The sequence below is a fragment of the Helianthus annuus genome, chromosome 8 (genome assembly GCF_002127325.2).
Source record: "Helianthus annuus cultivar XRQ/B chromosome 8, HanXRQr2.0-SUNRISE, whole genome shotgun sequence".
Classification (NCBI taxonomy): Eukaryota; Viridiplantae; Streptophyta; class Magnoliopsida; order Asterales; family Asteraceae; genus Helianthus; species Helianthus annuus.
Window position 1 is genome coordinate 7869561 of NC_035440.2, and position 16351 is coordinate 7885911.

At 41.9% G+C, this 16351-nt stretch overlaps 2 protein-coding genes across 2 annotated transcripts; both read left to right on the forward strand.

Moving 5' to 3' along the window:
- Positions 1-400: 400 nt before the first annotated feature.
- Positions 401-2362, forward strand: LOC110869508. The gene has a single exon (XM_022118755.1). The coding sequence runs from the start codon at positions 401-403 to the stop codon at positions 2360-2362; it is 1962 nt and encodes a 653-aa protein (XP_021974447.1).
- A 61-nt stretch (positions 2363-2423) lies between these two features.
- LOC110869507 lies at positions 2424-5426 on the forward strand. Its single transcript, XM_022118754.1, has one exon. It carries the CDS (start codon positions 2424-2426, stop codon positions 5424-5426), a length of 3003 nt encoding a protein of 1000 aa, XP_021974446.1.
- Positions 5427-16351: the final 10925 nt, after the last annotated feature.

Genomic DNA, 16351 nt, shown 5'->3' on the forward strand with positions numbered 1-16351 from the left:
ACCTGGAAGGATGGAGGGGACAGGCGGTGGCGCCTCTGCTCCAGGAGCTGCTGTTTTCTCGCAGACTTCACGCCTTTACTCCACTCCAGTCATCACCTCGGCGAGCCCCAGTATCTTAGCATCTGGAACCAACACTCCCCAATACTACCAACCATTGGTCTCCAATCCAATGCCACCGTTGTATTCAGCCGCGCTTACGGCGGCGTTATCCACCCCACCTCATCAGCCTGTCATCATGCCAACCGGAGTAATGAATGCCCCTGTTACACCAGGAAACCAAATGTATTTCCCGTGATATTGCTATACGCCCCCTTTTGGGTATTTACCCTCGTACGGGGGAGCAGTTTATCCGCCTCAGGGAACAGCGCAAGGGAGCTCTCAATCGCCATACGCGGCTTACATGCCGCCGTGGTGGAACTTTCCGACGCCACAGCCAATGTATACCCAAGCGCCAACGGAGCCTGTGCACAACAGAGAAAATGCGGTCAGACCCCGGTTGACTCCTTTAGAAAACTCCGGTCCAGGAACAGGTCCTGCCCCGGGTGTGAACATCCCACCTACACAGCCAGTGAATGTAGAAGATGACGAGTTAACCAAGCCGTACAAGCCAGTGGATGCAACATTCCGATCCAAATTCACGCGTAGGATCGCTGAAGCCCCTATCAAAGAAAAACCGAAGATGCCCCAAACCGTCGGCAAGTACGATGGCCTCACTGACCCGGATGATCATCTTAATTTATTTAAGAGCGCGGGTGAAGTGGCTTGTTGGCCCATGCCCCTATGGTGCAAAATGTTCGTACAAACTTTAGTGGGAGCAGCACGAGTATGGTGGGACAGCTTACCCACGGGTGAGATAGACAGTTTTGAAGATTTGGAATCAAAGTTCATCCTACAGTTCAGTCAACAGCGCCGACATACAAAAGATAGGAACGAACTACTCCATATCCGTCGTCGAGACAATGAGACGGTGGAAAATTTCATCATCAGATTCAACAAAGAAAGCCTGGCGATACCAGGTGTCACCAACGATTTGGCATGTGGAGCTTTCCTCCAAGGGGTCAATGATGATGAGTTACTGAGAACATTGCACGGAAGGGATGGGGTACCCCCGACCATAGACGAGATACTCCGGATCGCCAAAGTATACGTTATACAGGAGAAAGCGGTAGCGGCCAGCCACGCGGCCAACAGAAAGAAAGAAGCCCAGAAGAACCAGGAGGAAAAAGATAGTCGGGGGTCCAAGAGTAAGCACAAGGGAGACCGATACCAGCGAAACGACAAAGACTCGCGGTATGATAGACACCGGAGCTCCTACTCAAGGAATGAGACGTCAAAACCTCGGTCCGAATATCCCAATTTGAGCAAGACCCCGGCAGAAATTCTTGCCTCAGAAAACCTCAGGCTCAATCCACCAAAACCGCTAAAAGATAACCCGAACAAAGATACGAGCAAATACTGCGAGTATCACAAGGGGAGCGGGCACGACACTAACGATTGTTTCCAGCTTAAGAAACAGATCGAATATTTCGTGAAGTCAGGAAAATTGGCACACCTAGTGCGAGACATAAAGCAGGGCCCGCCCGTGGTTAAGGAGGAAAGCGATAAGGCGGCAGGAAAAAGGCCGCGCGAGTTGAACATGGTTCATGCCGGTACAAGAAAAGGGGCGAAGCGGAGCTTCTCCACACTCGAACCTTGGATGTTGGCAACTATGACAATTGAACCACGAATGGAAGATTTACATCTTACCACGGACGCCCTGATCATTTCGGCGGCGGTAGGAGATTACCGTATGAGGCGAATCCTGGTCGACACCGGAAGCTCGAAGGATATCATCTACGAGCATTGTTTTGATAGAATGCAACCAGAGGATAAAAAGCTGCTCGAATCAGTACATGCTCCTATTAAGGGTTTCACAGGAGAGAAGGTGGATCCTATCGGTCAAATCACCTTCCCGGTAACTTTCGGGCAAGCACCCAAAGAAAGAACGATACTACTTACCTTCCTCGTGGTCCGCGCCGAATCGTACCACAATGTGATCATCGGAAGGTTCACCTTGGGAAAGTTAGATGCCATAGTCTCCACGGCGAGAGGTTTTATGAAGTTTCCAACACCGCAAGGTATCGCTACCGTATTTCGCGATAGAATTGGAGAGATATTGGATACCAAACGATGTCGCCAAGGGCCCGCGGGGGCCACAGGACCAGAAAGGTGGGTACTGAGCACACGCCACCCGGACCAAATGGTCACCATCGGCGACACTCTGTCCCCAGAAGTAAAGAGCGATTTGAAACAATTGCTAAAAAGAAACGCAGACATTTTTCGCTTTCGAGCACGCCGATATGACGGGAGTCCCTCGCGATAAAGCAGAACATAAACTCGCCACGCTCCCAGGCATTAAGCCAGTCGCCCAGGGTAGACGCAGCATGGCCCCGGATCGCCGGGCAGCGGTCGTTAAGGAAGTACGCAAGTTAGTGGAAGCTGGAATCCTCAGAGAAACACAGTACCATACTTGGGTGTCTAACCCGGTCATGGTTAAGAAACCAGACGGCACATGGCGGATGTGCATCGACTTCAAAGATTTGAACAAGGCGTGTCCAAAAGACGCATACCCGTTGCCCGAAATCGACTTAAAGGTTGACTCCCTGGTGCCGTATCGATATAAGTGTTTTTTGGACGCGTATAAGGGATACCACCACATCAAAATGTCCAAAGAAGATGAAGAGAAAACAGCCTTCCACACCGACGTTGGCATCTTTTGTTACACCAAAATGCCATTTGGGCTACGGAATGCAGGAGCTACCTACCAGAGGCTCATGGACAAAGTGTTCGAAACACAGATCGGGCGAAACCTGGAAGTCTATGTAGACGACTTGGTAATAAAGAGCAGCGAAGAAAAGCAAATGTTGGCAGATATAGAGGAAACTTTCCAGCGGCTCAGAGAGTACAACATAAAGTTAAACCCAAAGAAGTGTTCTTTTGGGGTGGAAGAGGGGAAGTTTCTGGGGGTAGTAGTTACCCGCGACGGCTTTAAAGCTAACCCAGAAAAAATAACCGCCATATCGCGAATGCCTTCCCCCCGAACGCTGAAGGAAGCTCAAGCCCTAAATGGACGACTGGTAGCAATCAACAGGTTCCTAGCAAGGCACGCTGAAAAATCATTGCCATTCATAAAAACGCTAAAAGATTGCCTCGACAAAAAGAATTTCAAATGGACCGGCGAAGCAGAACAAGCTCTGCAGGAAATGAAGCGTTTCATAGAAAGGCTACCCACGCTGACCGCGCCTAGACACGGTGAAGTGCTAAAAATGTATCTTGCGGCGGCCCACACAGCAGTAAATGCTGTGCTCATGGTTGAACGGGAAGGAAAACAAACGCCAATATACTACATAAGTCGGGTATTAGCAGGACCTGAAACGTGCTACCCTACGCTGGAAAAGCTGGTCTTAGCATTGGTACACGCCACGAGGCGATTAAGAAGGTACTTCCAGGCACATCGTGTACAGATCTTAACTAACTATCCGCTACAGCAGGTCCTGCACAAACCGGAGGTCTCGGGTAGGTTGGCCAAGTGGGCTATCGAGCTGGGAGCCCTAGATATCGAATATCAGAAACGAACGGCGGTTAAGGGGCAAGTAATTGCTGACTTCTTAGCCGAAATACCGGAAGGAGAGATAGTTACGGACCCGGTCACCCAAGACATACCTGAGACCAGCACAGCGAGAGAGACTTGGAAACTGTACACAGACGGATCATCTAGCGGAAAGGGATCCGGGGCGGGTCTAATGCTGATAAGTCCAGACCAAATCAGGCTAATGTACGCCTTACGTTTTGACTTCGAGTGCTCTAACAACGAGGCGGAATACGAGGCGCTACTGGCAGGGTTGCGAATGGCAAAATCCATGGGGGCAGCCAGGGTAGACGCATACGTCGACTCGCTGCTGGTCAACAATCAAGTCAACGAAACATATGAAGCGAAAGACGAGGCAATGGCAAAATATCTGGCAAAAACCAAAGAGCTCATGAATTCTTTCGACAAAGTCACGCTTAACCACGTGCACAGAGGGAAGAATCAGATAGCAGACGCCTTAAGCAAACTCGCCACCTCCGGCATGGAAAGGGAAGTCAAAGTTGAAACATTACAGACACCCTCAATCGAACCGCGGAGCGTCTCCGCTGTCACAATAGAAGAACCCTGTTGGTATACCCCGATCCTACTCTTTCTTAAAACAGGCGAACTGCCTCCCGCCAAGGGCGAAGCACGAAAGATACAAACGAAAGCGTTGCAATACGAAGTCAACGATGGTGTCCTGTATCGAAAATCTTACCTGGGTCCGCTGCTACGATACGTCTCCCCGGTAGAAGCGAAATACCTCGTCAGCGAGATACATGAGGGTATATGCGGTATACACGCGGGTCCTCGAGCAGTGGTCGCCAAAATTCATAGCGCGGGGTATTACTGGCCCGGGATGCACGAAGACGCTGTCAGAGAATTGCGAAGATGCCTCAGCTGTCAGAAATTCGCCCCTCAAACAATTCGGCCCAAAAATAGTCTGGTACCGGTGACATCAGCATGGCCTTTTCAGAAATGGGCTGTAGATATCGTGGGACCTTTCCCGCCAGCTCCCGGGAAATTAAAATACTTAATCGTGGCGGTTGACTACTTCACCAAATGGGTGGAAGCGAAACCGTTGGCTAAGATAACGGCAGAAAACGCCAAAAAGTTTCTCTGGGAACACATCGTATGCAGGTTTGGCTTACCACTCTACCTGGTGAGTGACAATGGGACGCAGTTCACGGATAGAATTTTCCAGGAATGGTGCGCCGATCTCCACATTCAGCAGATCTTCACGTCGGTAGCACACCCACAGGGTAACGGGCAGGTGGAGCGGACAAACAGGAGCTTGCTAGAAGGTATTAAAAAGCGGCTGGGACACGAGGGAAGCTCGTGGGTGGAAGAATTGCCACATGTCCTTTGGGCGCATCGAACAATGCCCAAGACTAGCAACAATGAAACCCCATTCAGCCTTACCTATGGAATGGAGGCTATGATACCTGCTGAGGCAGGGTTGCCGTCGTTACGCCGTCTCAAGGTAAACAACAACAATGACCAATCGCTGAGAGAGGGCCTAGATTTGTTGGAAGAGAGGCGCGAGGCGGCCGCCATTAGCGAGGCACGATACAAAAAAGCTCTGGAAAAGTACTACAACAAACGGGTGTCCAAACTAAGTTTCAAGGTAGGCGATTACGTCATGCGCGACAACGAAGCAAGTCGAATGGAACCAGCGGGAAAACTGGGCCCCAACTGGGAAGGCCCCTATGTCATCCAAGAAGACCTGGGCAAAGGGGCCTATCGCCTGTCCCGACTAGATGGCACGCCAGTCCCGCGCAGTTGGAACATCGCCCAGCTGAAGAAATGCTACTTGTAATGCCTTGCTCCTAACAGCAAGAGTTAATTACCTTTTCCAGTTTGCATTTGTAACCCGTCATGGGATTTCTACTTTTTTTTTTCCTTTTTTGCTTAATGCAAGTTTAATAAAGTTGCAAGTTCATCTATTACAAAAGTTACCATTGCACAATGAATGCATTAACCGGTAAAAACAAAAACAAAACCCTTAAACACGAAATATCTTTCATTATAAGTCATAGGGTAACCACAACAAGCGCTTACGGCGGGTATCTTGGTAATAGATGCATAAACCGCCTCAAAAATAGATAGGCATCATCACATATACATAGCCTATCTCAAAAAATTAAAAACCAAGTACTTGTCCCTGTTTTTAAAAAAACCAAACATAAGGGAACCAAAATACAGAACATGTTCACAAAACACCTATTGAGGAAGGATGGGTGCCGTCACCACTATAGGGGTAGGCACCCCCACCTCATCATTGTCTTCCACCACCACCACAGGGTTGACGGCCAAGTGATCAGTTGAGCCACCAACCATTCGGAATACCAAGCCAGAGTCATCCATCGGCTGCCTCCTCGTCCGACAACCGGACTGACGTTGGTAGGTCAGGCGATATCGCCGTTCAGGGTCCACCGGGATCAAGCCAGTCAGCACATCAGCCGATAGCTGCACTCTGGGATCCTCTGGTTGAGGATCCAGAATAACAAGGCTTTGACATGCTCGGTTGGCACGAACCGGAGCAGCATTTGGGATTGGTCGTCTGCCTCTAAGCATTGATCTTGTTACCGGATGCTGTAACATCAACAGGCCATCAGCAGCATCAAGCACCCGAAAGATCTCGGAAAGTCTTTGCCTGTATCGTTTTCTTTCCATTGCACAAACATACCCAAAAATGGAAACGAAGGGTGAATTTATAACAATAGTTAAAAAGTTTTGACAGTGGTGACATCAGATATATTAATTAAAAGTAATCATCACAAGTCACAGAGTCATATTTTACAAGCCGGCGGTGTCAGAAATCATGACATTTGCATTAATTTAGCTGTCAAATCAAAACAGATAATGGGCACTAAACCCAATTAAAACAGTGTCAACAAGAGTACACAACAAGAGTACACAACAAGCAATAAGATGAATAACGGAATAGTCAGTCTTCTTCGGATTCGTCCGCGGGGTCCAGCATCAGACGTAGAGATTCTATTCCATCCTCATTAACTTTATCCATCAGATCGCCATAGCACGGTAGAGGCTCGGTATACGCAGCTTCAAGAGCACTCGCCATATCAGCCTGTAACTTATTCTTGAGAGTTTGGAAATCCGGCGGCACTCTTTCCGCTTGCTGGCAATCCATGTAGCCTTTAAGTACGCCGTCATGATGACCAGATTGGTAGGCAGCGGCGGAAAGACGGTCAATCAGGCTAGTAAAATGGGACGACTCACGCAGATATTCGAACGCCCCCACTAGCCCATTAGTTATCAACCAATTCCTGTCTCCCCGCATAGCCGCTAGCTGGTTGGTCAAATCATCAATCTCTGCATGGGATTGTACCAGCGCGTCCTCCACCTCCTTTAACTTCGAAGATGACGATGCAGCAAGCTTGTTGTTTTGGGTGACAAGGGAATCACAATGATCCTGCATCTCCTTGAATTTTGCTTCACGCTCCTCCAGCTCTCCCTGCATCAGTCGGATCTTGGTATGACAGGTCTCTACTTCAGCTGTCAAATCCTGGTACCGCTCCTGAACCTGGGACACAAAATCAGTGTCAACACGAAATTTTTCCAATTGGGCTGATAACTCGTGTCTCACCTTCTGAGCCTCCGCCACAGCCTTACGTTCTAACTCCTCTTGTACATTTTTCGCTTGAGCCAACCCCTTTGCCGCGTCGGTTTCTTTGTCGCTCGGTAACATATTGCCGATCGGGAACATGAGAGAGTGAGGGTAGAGAGAGAGAGAGGGGATATTGTGGGTGGGGTCCATTCCTATCTCAACCAATCACAATTTTTTCTTTTTTTTTTTTTTAAATAGTTTACCACTTCACCAAGTGTTTAAACTATTGCCAACACTTTTCACCAAAGTTTAAACACTTTTGACTGATTGACATGGCGCGCTCTGATTGGTCGGTTTTTTGGTTTGCCACTTCAAAGTGTTTAACCACTCCTTACACCCTAAGATATATTTAATATAACTATTTAAACCTGAACCAATTTTTATTAATTTAACCATCGCTATACAAATTTCAAGTTTATGACTTGAATAATTCCACACAGAATTGTGTCCCTTGATTTAGATTGCAATGTTACGGTTTTAAAAGGCAGCAGTGTTATCTCGTGTGTGTTGTGATCAAATATATAAGTGATGTCACGAACTCTATCATGAAAGTGGTACGGCATCTTTTAATACATACAAATTCATAATGTATTGAACTAATATATCAGTAGAGTGGTCCAACTCCCGACCCGTGACGTGTCAAGAAGTGTAAGCTCTACCAAACACATTTCCTTAATCTTTGAATTACTCATAAAATATAATCAGGATAGACCACAATTCTACACGTCTAAACACATCTTAAAGTATATCAAACCTGAAGCAATTTGCCATAAATCTCATATAAAGGCATAATAATTTTCGCTATGTAGACACTCCTCATATACTTTAAAAAAATGGATATTTTATTAGTAGCATTATTTAGCTACTAGTTCTCAAAAGCAATAACTTTAAATGGTCAAAGCAATTACATTCAAGTCTCTATAAGTGATTATTTCGGACTTGTGGGTGTTTGTTTTTTTGTTAAAAGCACTTCAGAATCTCTTATCTCTGTTCCACGCAGACCACGCGCAGACGTTTGAGTCTGCAGCTTGTTTGTTTTTTTTGGAAGTGATTTTGTTGAAACTTTATACTATTGGACCTGTCATTCTATTGGGTTGTATGTTGGGCCTTATGATGTGAGCTGTTTGTTACTAATAGTTGAAGTTGTTAGTCTGTTGTAACAGATTGATTGGGCTAGATATTTTGGAGGGTGCATGTTGTAACTTTCAGGGGTTGCGATCGTCATTCAGAGAACTTGTGGTGCAAAGTGTAAATTGTTCAGTGTTGGGATATAAAAGGCTTTCTCTCTCTCATAAAGCAGATCATTCACCACACAAGTTGTTCACATCTTCTTCGTTTAGATCTAGGGTTTCTCTGTGAGAGTTTCGGTTGTATTTGTTCTTGTTGAGATCTCTCACTTGTTTTTGAAAGATTATTCATACGGTTTGGTTGATGATCATCATCTGTAGATGATCATCAGATTTGTTTTGTACTTCTGTATTCGTTAGATCTTACTATTGTAAGATCAGTTGGGTTTTGGGGGGTAATCTTTTTGGTTTGGGTTAAATAAGATTTTGTCACCGTTTTGTCGCTAGATCTGTGTTTGATTATGTTGTGTTTTGATTGAATCATCTTCAAACCATGATTGTTAACATGGTATCAGAGCTTTCAAGCTCCTGTTGATGGTTTGTTTGTATATCCGCTGCATTTGGTCTTATCATTTCTGATTGTTGTTTTGTCTTTTTTGTCTAGGGTTTCTGTGCTCGGAAACTCCTGTTGATAACAGATCTGATTAGATCTATTTATTATTGGTGGTGTTGGACGAAACCCTAGCTTAGGGTTGCTGGTTGTTGGTCTTCCTTGATCAAGACTTCTGAGTTGGTCTCTGAATCCTTAGAAGATTCAGGGCAAACTAACCAGAAAGGTTATCTTGTGGTTTTCATCTTTACCAGATCTTGTAGTTCTTGAAAACTACAGATCTGGTGTTTGTTGAAGATATTTGCACCCGCTGTAAGATCTTTCTATTCTCTCTATTTTTTGTTTCTGTTGTTGGATTAGTTGAAGTCGGGGTAGTGAGGACCGGCACTTTTATTTTGTTTGTGATCTCTGTTGTTTTCTAGGGTTAGAGTGGCTCCTGAGTAAAGGCTTGTCCATGCACCTCTGAGTGATGAACCTGGAATCTGGTCCCTGACTCAGCTTCGCCCTTTGTTGATTGCTATTATGTGCATTATTTGTTGTTTGCTTGTATTGTCTGTATTATCTGCTGTTTTTTGTTTGTTTGCTTGTCTGTTGTCATTATGACTGGTGGTGAGGGAACTTCTGTTACCCTTATCAGTAAGTTGGACATAGGAGACCCTCTTTACTTGCATCCCAGTGACTCTAGTGCCCTGACTATAGTTAACGTAAAACTGAAATACTGAGAATTATTCTGTGTGGTCCAGTGCAATGAAACTTGCACTGGAAGCAAAAAATAAGTTTGGTTTTATAAATGGTAAATGTGAGAAACCTAAAGATAATGAGGTGCTAGCTGGTCAATGGGATAGATGCAATTCTGTGGTGTTGACTTGGTTGTTGAATTCTGTATCTGAAGAGTTGTTTTTAGGGCAGGTCTTTTCCAAACTTGCTTCTGAAGTTTGGACAGATCTGAGAGAAACTTATGACAAGGTTGATGGTTCTGTTGTCTATGACTTATATAAAAGGATTAATTGTATTTCTCAAAATGGTACGTCTGTGGCTGAGTATTATAATAAGTTGACAACTATGTGGAAGCAGTTTGATGCTATGGTGCATCTGCCTTCATGTTCTTGTCAAGCAGCCAAAGACTACAATGATTTTTCTACATTAATCAAGTTAATGCAATTCCTCATGGGTCTTGATGATGTTTATCAACATGTGAGGACAAATCTGTTGACAAGAGAACCATTCCCTTCTGTTAAGGCTGCATATGCCTTGATTTCTAGAGAAGAGTCACATAGACTCTCAAGTAGTGGGTCAAAGGGTCAGTCTGTTTCATATGTGGCCAAGTCTAACCAATCTAATCAAAACACTGCTAGAAGAAATTTTAGAGGACCTAACTCAAACTTAAAATGCACTCATTGTAACATGTTAGGTCATACAATTGATAGATGTTTTGAAATAATTGGTTATCCTCCTGGTATGAAAAAGAGAACTAGTGGGTCATTTACTAGAAACAACAGTGGAAATAATTTTAATAAATCTAGTATGTCATCTGGTCCATCTAATTCTGCTATGTCTGCATTACCTTTTACTCCTGAGCAGATTGCAAAATTAATGAGTTTAGTTGGTGAAAAATCTGATGGGGATCAAGAGAAGTCAAATATGGGAGGTATGTCTGCTTGTGTGTCTGAATTTGTTAGTTGTTCTAGCAGTGTGAGTTTTAGTCATGATTATAACTGGGTTGTTGATTCAGGTGCTAATCAGCACATGATTAAGAGTGATAAAGATATGTTTAATTGTGTTGATGTTTCTGAATGTGGTTTAAAAGTTGGTCATCCTAATGGGACTAGTGTTAGTGTGCTAAAAATTGGTGAACTTAGGTTGATTAATGATGTGGTTATTAAAGATGTGTTCTATGTTCCTGATTACAGTGTTAATCTTTTGTCTGTTCACAAGTTAGCTAAAGATAATAAAATAGCTGTGTTGTTTAATGAAAATAATTGTATGTTACAGGATTTGAGGTCAAAGAAAATCCTGGTGATTGGTAAACAGGAAAATGGGCTGTATTTTATAGGTAAAAATGGTAATAATGTGAATATGTGTTTCAACAGTGTTGTTAGGTCAAATTTGTGGCACAGTAGGTTAGGCCACCCTTCAGATCAAGTTTTGGCTGTTTTAAAAGATAATTTGGGTGTTAGATCAATTGAACATGAACCATGTCAGGTATGTCATAGGTCTAAACAAGTTAGAGTTCCATTTCCGTTAAGTGAACACAAGTCTAAAGAATTAGGTGACTTAATTCACTTAGACTTATGGGGTCCTTACAAGGTGACTAGTTATGAAGGATATAAGTATTTTTTGACTGTGGTTGATGATTTTTCAAGGTCTGTGTGGTGTTTTATGCTTAAAAGTAAAATAGAAGTTTTTGAAAATTTAAAAGAATTTTATGAACTTATATTAACTCAGTTTAAAAAGAAAGTTAAGGTGTTTAGGAGTGATAACGGTACTGAGTTTATAAATAATCAAATGTCTAAGTTTTGTAAGGAAAAAGGCATAATACATCAAACTTCTTGTGTGTATACCCCACAACAAAATGGGGTTGTTGAGCGTAAACACAGACATCTTTTAAATACAGCCAGAACTTTGATGTTTCAGAGTGGCCTACCTCTAAGATTTTGGAGTGATTGTGTGCTAACTGCTGTTTATATTATTAACAGGCTGCCTTCATCTGTGTTAAATGGGAAAAGTCCATATGAGCTTATGTTTAACTTTAAACCCTCATTGTCTCATTTTAGGAATTTTGGGTGTCTTTGTTTTAGTACCATTGTTAATGAACCTGATAAATTTGCTTATCATGCTGATAAGTGTGTTTTAATAGGTTACTCAAATGTGAAAAAGGGGTATAAACTTTGGAATTTAGATGAAAGTAAGGTGTTTTTTTTCAAGAGATGTTAAATTTTATAAACATGTTTACCCTTTTAAATCAAAACAAATGAATAATGATGTTGTGCATGATAAGAGTTTAAATCTGTTAAACTTTTTTTATTTGTATGAAATAAATACACCTGAAGTTCCTTCAATTCCCAATGATGAAGAGGGTGCTAATATATCTCATGGCATGGTCAGTGATGATTAGCAGCCAGCTCCCTCTGCATCTGCCACTCCTGGACATGCTGACTTAGGTCATAGTGTAGGATCTAGTGTAGAAGGTAGTGATAGAGAGGAGTCTGGCGAGGCAGAGGACACTGTCATGTTAGAAGATGAGATTAACCCATCTGAGGGGACCACATTAGGTCTTAGAAGGTCTTCTAGAAATGTGTCTGTTCCTAAGAAGTTTCAGGATTTTGTGTTGAACAGTAATGTGAAATATGACATTAATAAAGTGGTGAATTATGCATTCTTATCTGCTGATAATGTTAGCTTTATTAGTAAACTAAGTAAATCAACTGAACCAAGTAGTTATGTTGAGGCTTCAAGAAATCCTAAGTGGGTTGAGGCTATGAACCTTGAAATGGAAGCCTTAATGCGAAATAACACTTGGGAACTTGTTGATTTACCTAGTGGTAGGAAGCCTATTGGCTGTAAATGGATTTACAAGATTAAATACAAATCTAATGGTGAGATTGAGCGTTATAAAGCAAGGTTAGTTGCTAAAGGGTATAACCAACAGGAAGGACTTGACTTTGGTGAAACTTTTTCACCAGTTGTTAAGATGGTTACTGTAAGATGTATTCTGAGTTTGGCTGTTCAAAACAGTTGGTCGTTATACCAGTTAGATGTTAATAATGCGTTCTTGTATGGGTCAATTTCAGAAGATGTATATATGTCTCTTCCAGAAGGTTATTATAGTAAAAATGAATCCAAAGTTTGTAAGCTTGTCAAATCTTTGTACGGGCTGAAACAGGCCCCTAGAAAGTGGAATGAGAAGCTTACTGATGTCTTACTTGGTATAGGGTTTGTTCAAAGTTCTTGTGATCATTCGTTATATGTGTTATCTAAATCTTCTGTGTTTGTTGTGTTACTCGTGTATGTTGATGATATTATAGTTACTGGTAATAATGATGCTGAGATTAGCAAAGTGAAAGGTTTACTTAGTAATAATTTTCAAATCAAGGATCTAGGGATTCTTAAGTATTTTCTTGGATTGGAAGTTGTATATGTAAGATTGGGTTGTGTTTAAATCAACGAAAATACTGTTTGGAGTTGTTAGCTGAATTTGGGTATCTTGGGTGCAAACCTGTAAATACCCCAATTGAGCTAAGTCATGTTGTGAATAAACGTACTGATAGTGATAGGGAAGAGTTAATAGATGTTACCAATTATCAAAAGTTAATTGGTAAGTTAATCTATTTGTCAATAACTCGTCCTGATATTAGTTATGCAGTGCAGTATTTAAGTCAGTTTATGCATAAACCATTGACTGCTCATCTAAAAATTGTTCTAAGACTATTGCGATATCTAAAACTTAGTCCAGGGAAAGGTTTGGTGTTTAAAAGGAGTAGTAATGTTGATCTATCATGTTTTGCGGACTCTGACTGGGCTAAGTGTATAGATACGCGTAAGTCGGTCACTGGTTTCTGCATATTTTTAGGTGAAAACCTTGTTTCGTGGAAAAGCAAAAAGCAATCCACTGTTTCAAGGTCAACCGGGGAGGCTGAATATCGTGCTATGTGTTCAGCTACATGTGAACTTGTTTGGATTGTAAATGTGCTAAATGAATTAAGTGTAGCATGTAAACTGCCTATTCAATTGTCTTGTGATAGTAATGCTGCTATGTCAATAGCTGCAAATCCTGTGTTCCATGAACGTACAAAGCACTTTGAAATTGATTTATATTTCCTGAGGGAAAAGGTGTCAAATGGTTTTATAGTTACAAAAAGGGTTGAATCTGAGGATCAACTGGCTGACATCTTTACCAAAGGATTAAGTGTTACCCAACATAATGATTTCTGTAAGCAGTTGGGCATGTTAGACTTGTTTAAACCCAATTGAATGAAGGGGGAGTGTTGAAACTTTATACTATTGGACCTGTCATTCTATTGGGTTGTATGTTGGGCCTTATGATGTGGGCTGTTTGTTACTAATAGTTGAAGTTGTTAGTCTGTTGTAACAGATTGATTGGGCTAGAGATTTTGGAGGGTGCATGTTGTAACTTTCAGGGGTTGCGATCGTCATTAAGAGAACTTGTGGTGCAAAGTGTAAATTGTTCAGTGTTGGGATATAAAAGGCTTTCTCTCTCTCATAAAGCAGATCATTCACCACACAAGTTGTTCACATCTTCTTCGTTTAGATCTAGGGTTTCTCTGCGAGAGTTTCAGTTGTATTTGTTCTTGTTGAGATCTCTCACTTGTTTTTGAGAGATTATTCATACGGTTTGGTTGATGATCATCATCTGTAGATGATCATCAGATTTGTTTTGTACTTTTGTATTCGTTAGATCTTACTATTGTAAGATCAGTTGGGTTTTGGGGGGTAATCTTTTTGGTTTGGGTTAAATAAGATTTTGTCACCATTTTGTCGCTAGATCTGTGTTTGATTATGTTGTGTTTTGATTGAATCATCTTCAAACCATGATTGTTAACAGATTTCATTAAAAAAACCTCTTCCAAACCTCTTCCTCAAACAGACCTAGCCTCACATCTTCACACCTCTTCCAAACCTATTCCTGCTCTTTCAAAACACATCTAAAAAACCTATGTTTCTTCTCCACAGCCGACCCCCACATCCTTCTTCTCCGCCACTGTCGAAACCCTAACAATGGCGACTCGTGTTCTTCTTCGCATCCTCATTTCCTCTGTCAATCAAACCCTAATCCCCCGTTCCTTCAGCAATCCTTCTCAACTCCTTCGATTCCGTCAAGTTATCGCCAATATTAGAAACCTGGAGAGTGAAATTAACGTGATCTCGAACAACTACGAGCTGAGATTGAGCAACGGAATTAATTTTGTTGAGCTTTTGCCTCAATCGTTCTGTTACGATTCGTTCTTCTATTGCATCGATGTGATTCATTTTGAATGTTTTGACCTAATTTTTTCAGTTTTGGGATTTGTTGAAGGGTTTATTCAGGGTTTTATGACTGTTAGGTTAGCGGCGATTCCCCTTTTTACATGTGGTCTCTGCAGCACCTAATTACAACTTTGACCCTTATAAATCTCGCCAATAGTGTGCACAGCTTTTTCGGAGGATTGAATTGGTTTTGTGAGGAATACAGAGAGGATGACGATGATGAGCTTGGGGATGTTGTCAAGAGAAAGGGGTTTGCGAGAAGAGAAAGGGAAAAAAACAAACACTCTTTTTATTACACTCCGCAGACATTTGGTCCACCTCTTCTCGTGCAGACGTTTGCAGATGTGGTCCGCAGACTGCAGACCTTTTGCATCTGAAAAAACAAACACCACCTTAAAGTCGTATAGCTTCACATTCATGTTATGGATTAACCCTCAGCGTCTCTAGGAATTCATGTACTTTGTTCGAGCTCAAAAGAATGTGCCTTTCCGTAATTCTTATTATTTTTTAAAAATAAATGGGTATTGGGCTCACTAAACATAATGCCAATGGGCTAACTTCTAAACCATAAAAAATGTTTTGTAAATGGGCATATCTTGAAGTTGGTATGGGTATACTATTTAAAAAAAAACAAATATATATCCGATTTAAAAAAAAACACGTGGCTCTTGAAATCACGGGCCATGTACGGTGATCCTCCCCGCACACCCTTATCACCGCTCATGGTTACCTGAGAACATGCTCATTTCTTCTATATTTTCTTAGAGAAAAAGAATTAATATGTGACCTATTTGAAGCTACCATTGGTACCGAGCTCATCCCTAGTGAGAACAACGTTTTTATTCTGTTCATTTTAAATTTCTTGTTGATCAGGCAACCCATATCTAACATGATAAATGATCCCCCAAGAGTCTTCAAAGTCAAAGTCTAAGGATCTTGTCTCTATTTCAATTTTTTGACACAGGTTTTCCCTAGCAATTAATCTATGTCATTCTACTATTAATCGATATCATAAGATGTTTATGAGTCACTACCATATTAAATGTGACCCGTTATTAAATTTTGTTTATCCGTTTCATTTTATGTTTCTACGTATTCCAAATCCATGTAAAAACGCATAATGCTTGTAGAAATCATATGCATCATTAGGAGTATCAAAAACCTTTCTCATTGCATCATTAACTTCTTTTTTCTCATACCCATGTCCATGTCATTTCTTTTCTCCTTGTTATCTCTATTTCAACATCTGAATCTTTGTCATACATGTGCATGTCATTTGTTTTTCTCTATTTCAACGTCATTTGTTATCTCTATTTCAACATCCAAATTGCTATCGACTACCAAATGTACTTTTGCATCAATATCATCGATTAGATTTCTTACCGAAGCTTCCTTTTGTTGTAAATCCATTGTATCTTATCCGTCATGTATCAAACAAAATATGAACATTA

What these genes read in the sequence shown, in the direction of transcription:
- LOC110869508 (XM_022118755.1), top strand. Translation starts at nt 401, where the DNA reads ATGCCGCCGTGGTGGAACTTTCCGACGCCACAGCCAATGTATACCCAA.
- LOC110869507 (XM_022118754.1), top strand. Translation starts at nt 2,424, where the DNA reads ATGGCCCCGGATCGCCGGGCAGCGGTCGTTAAGGAAGTACGCAAGTTA.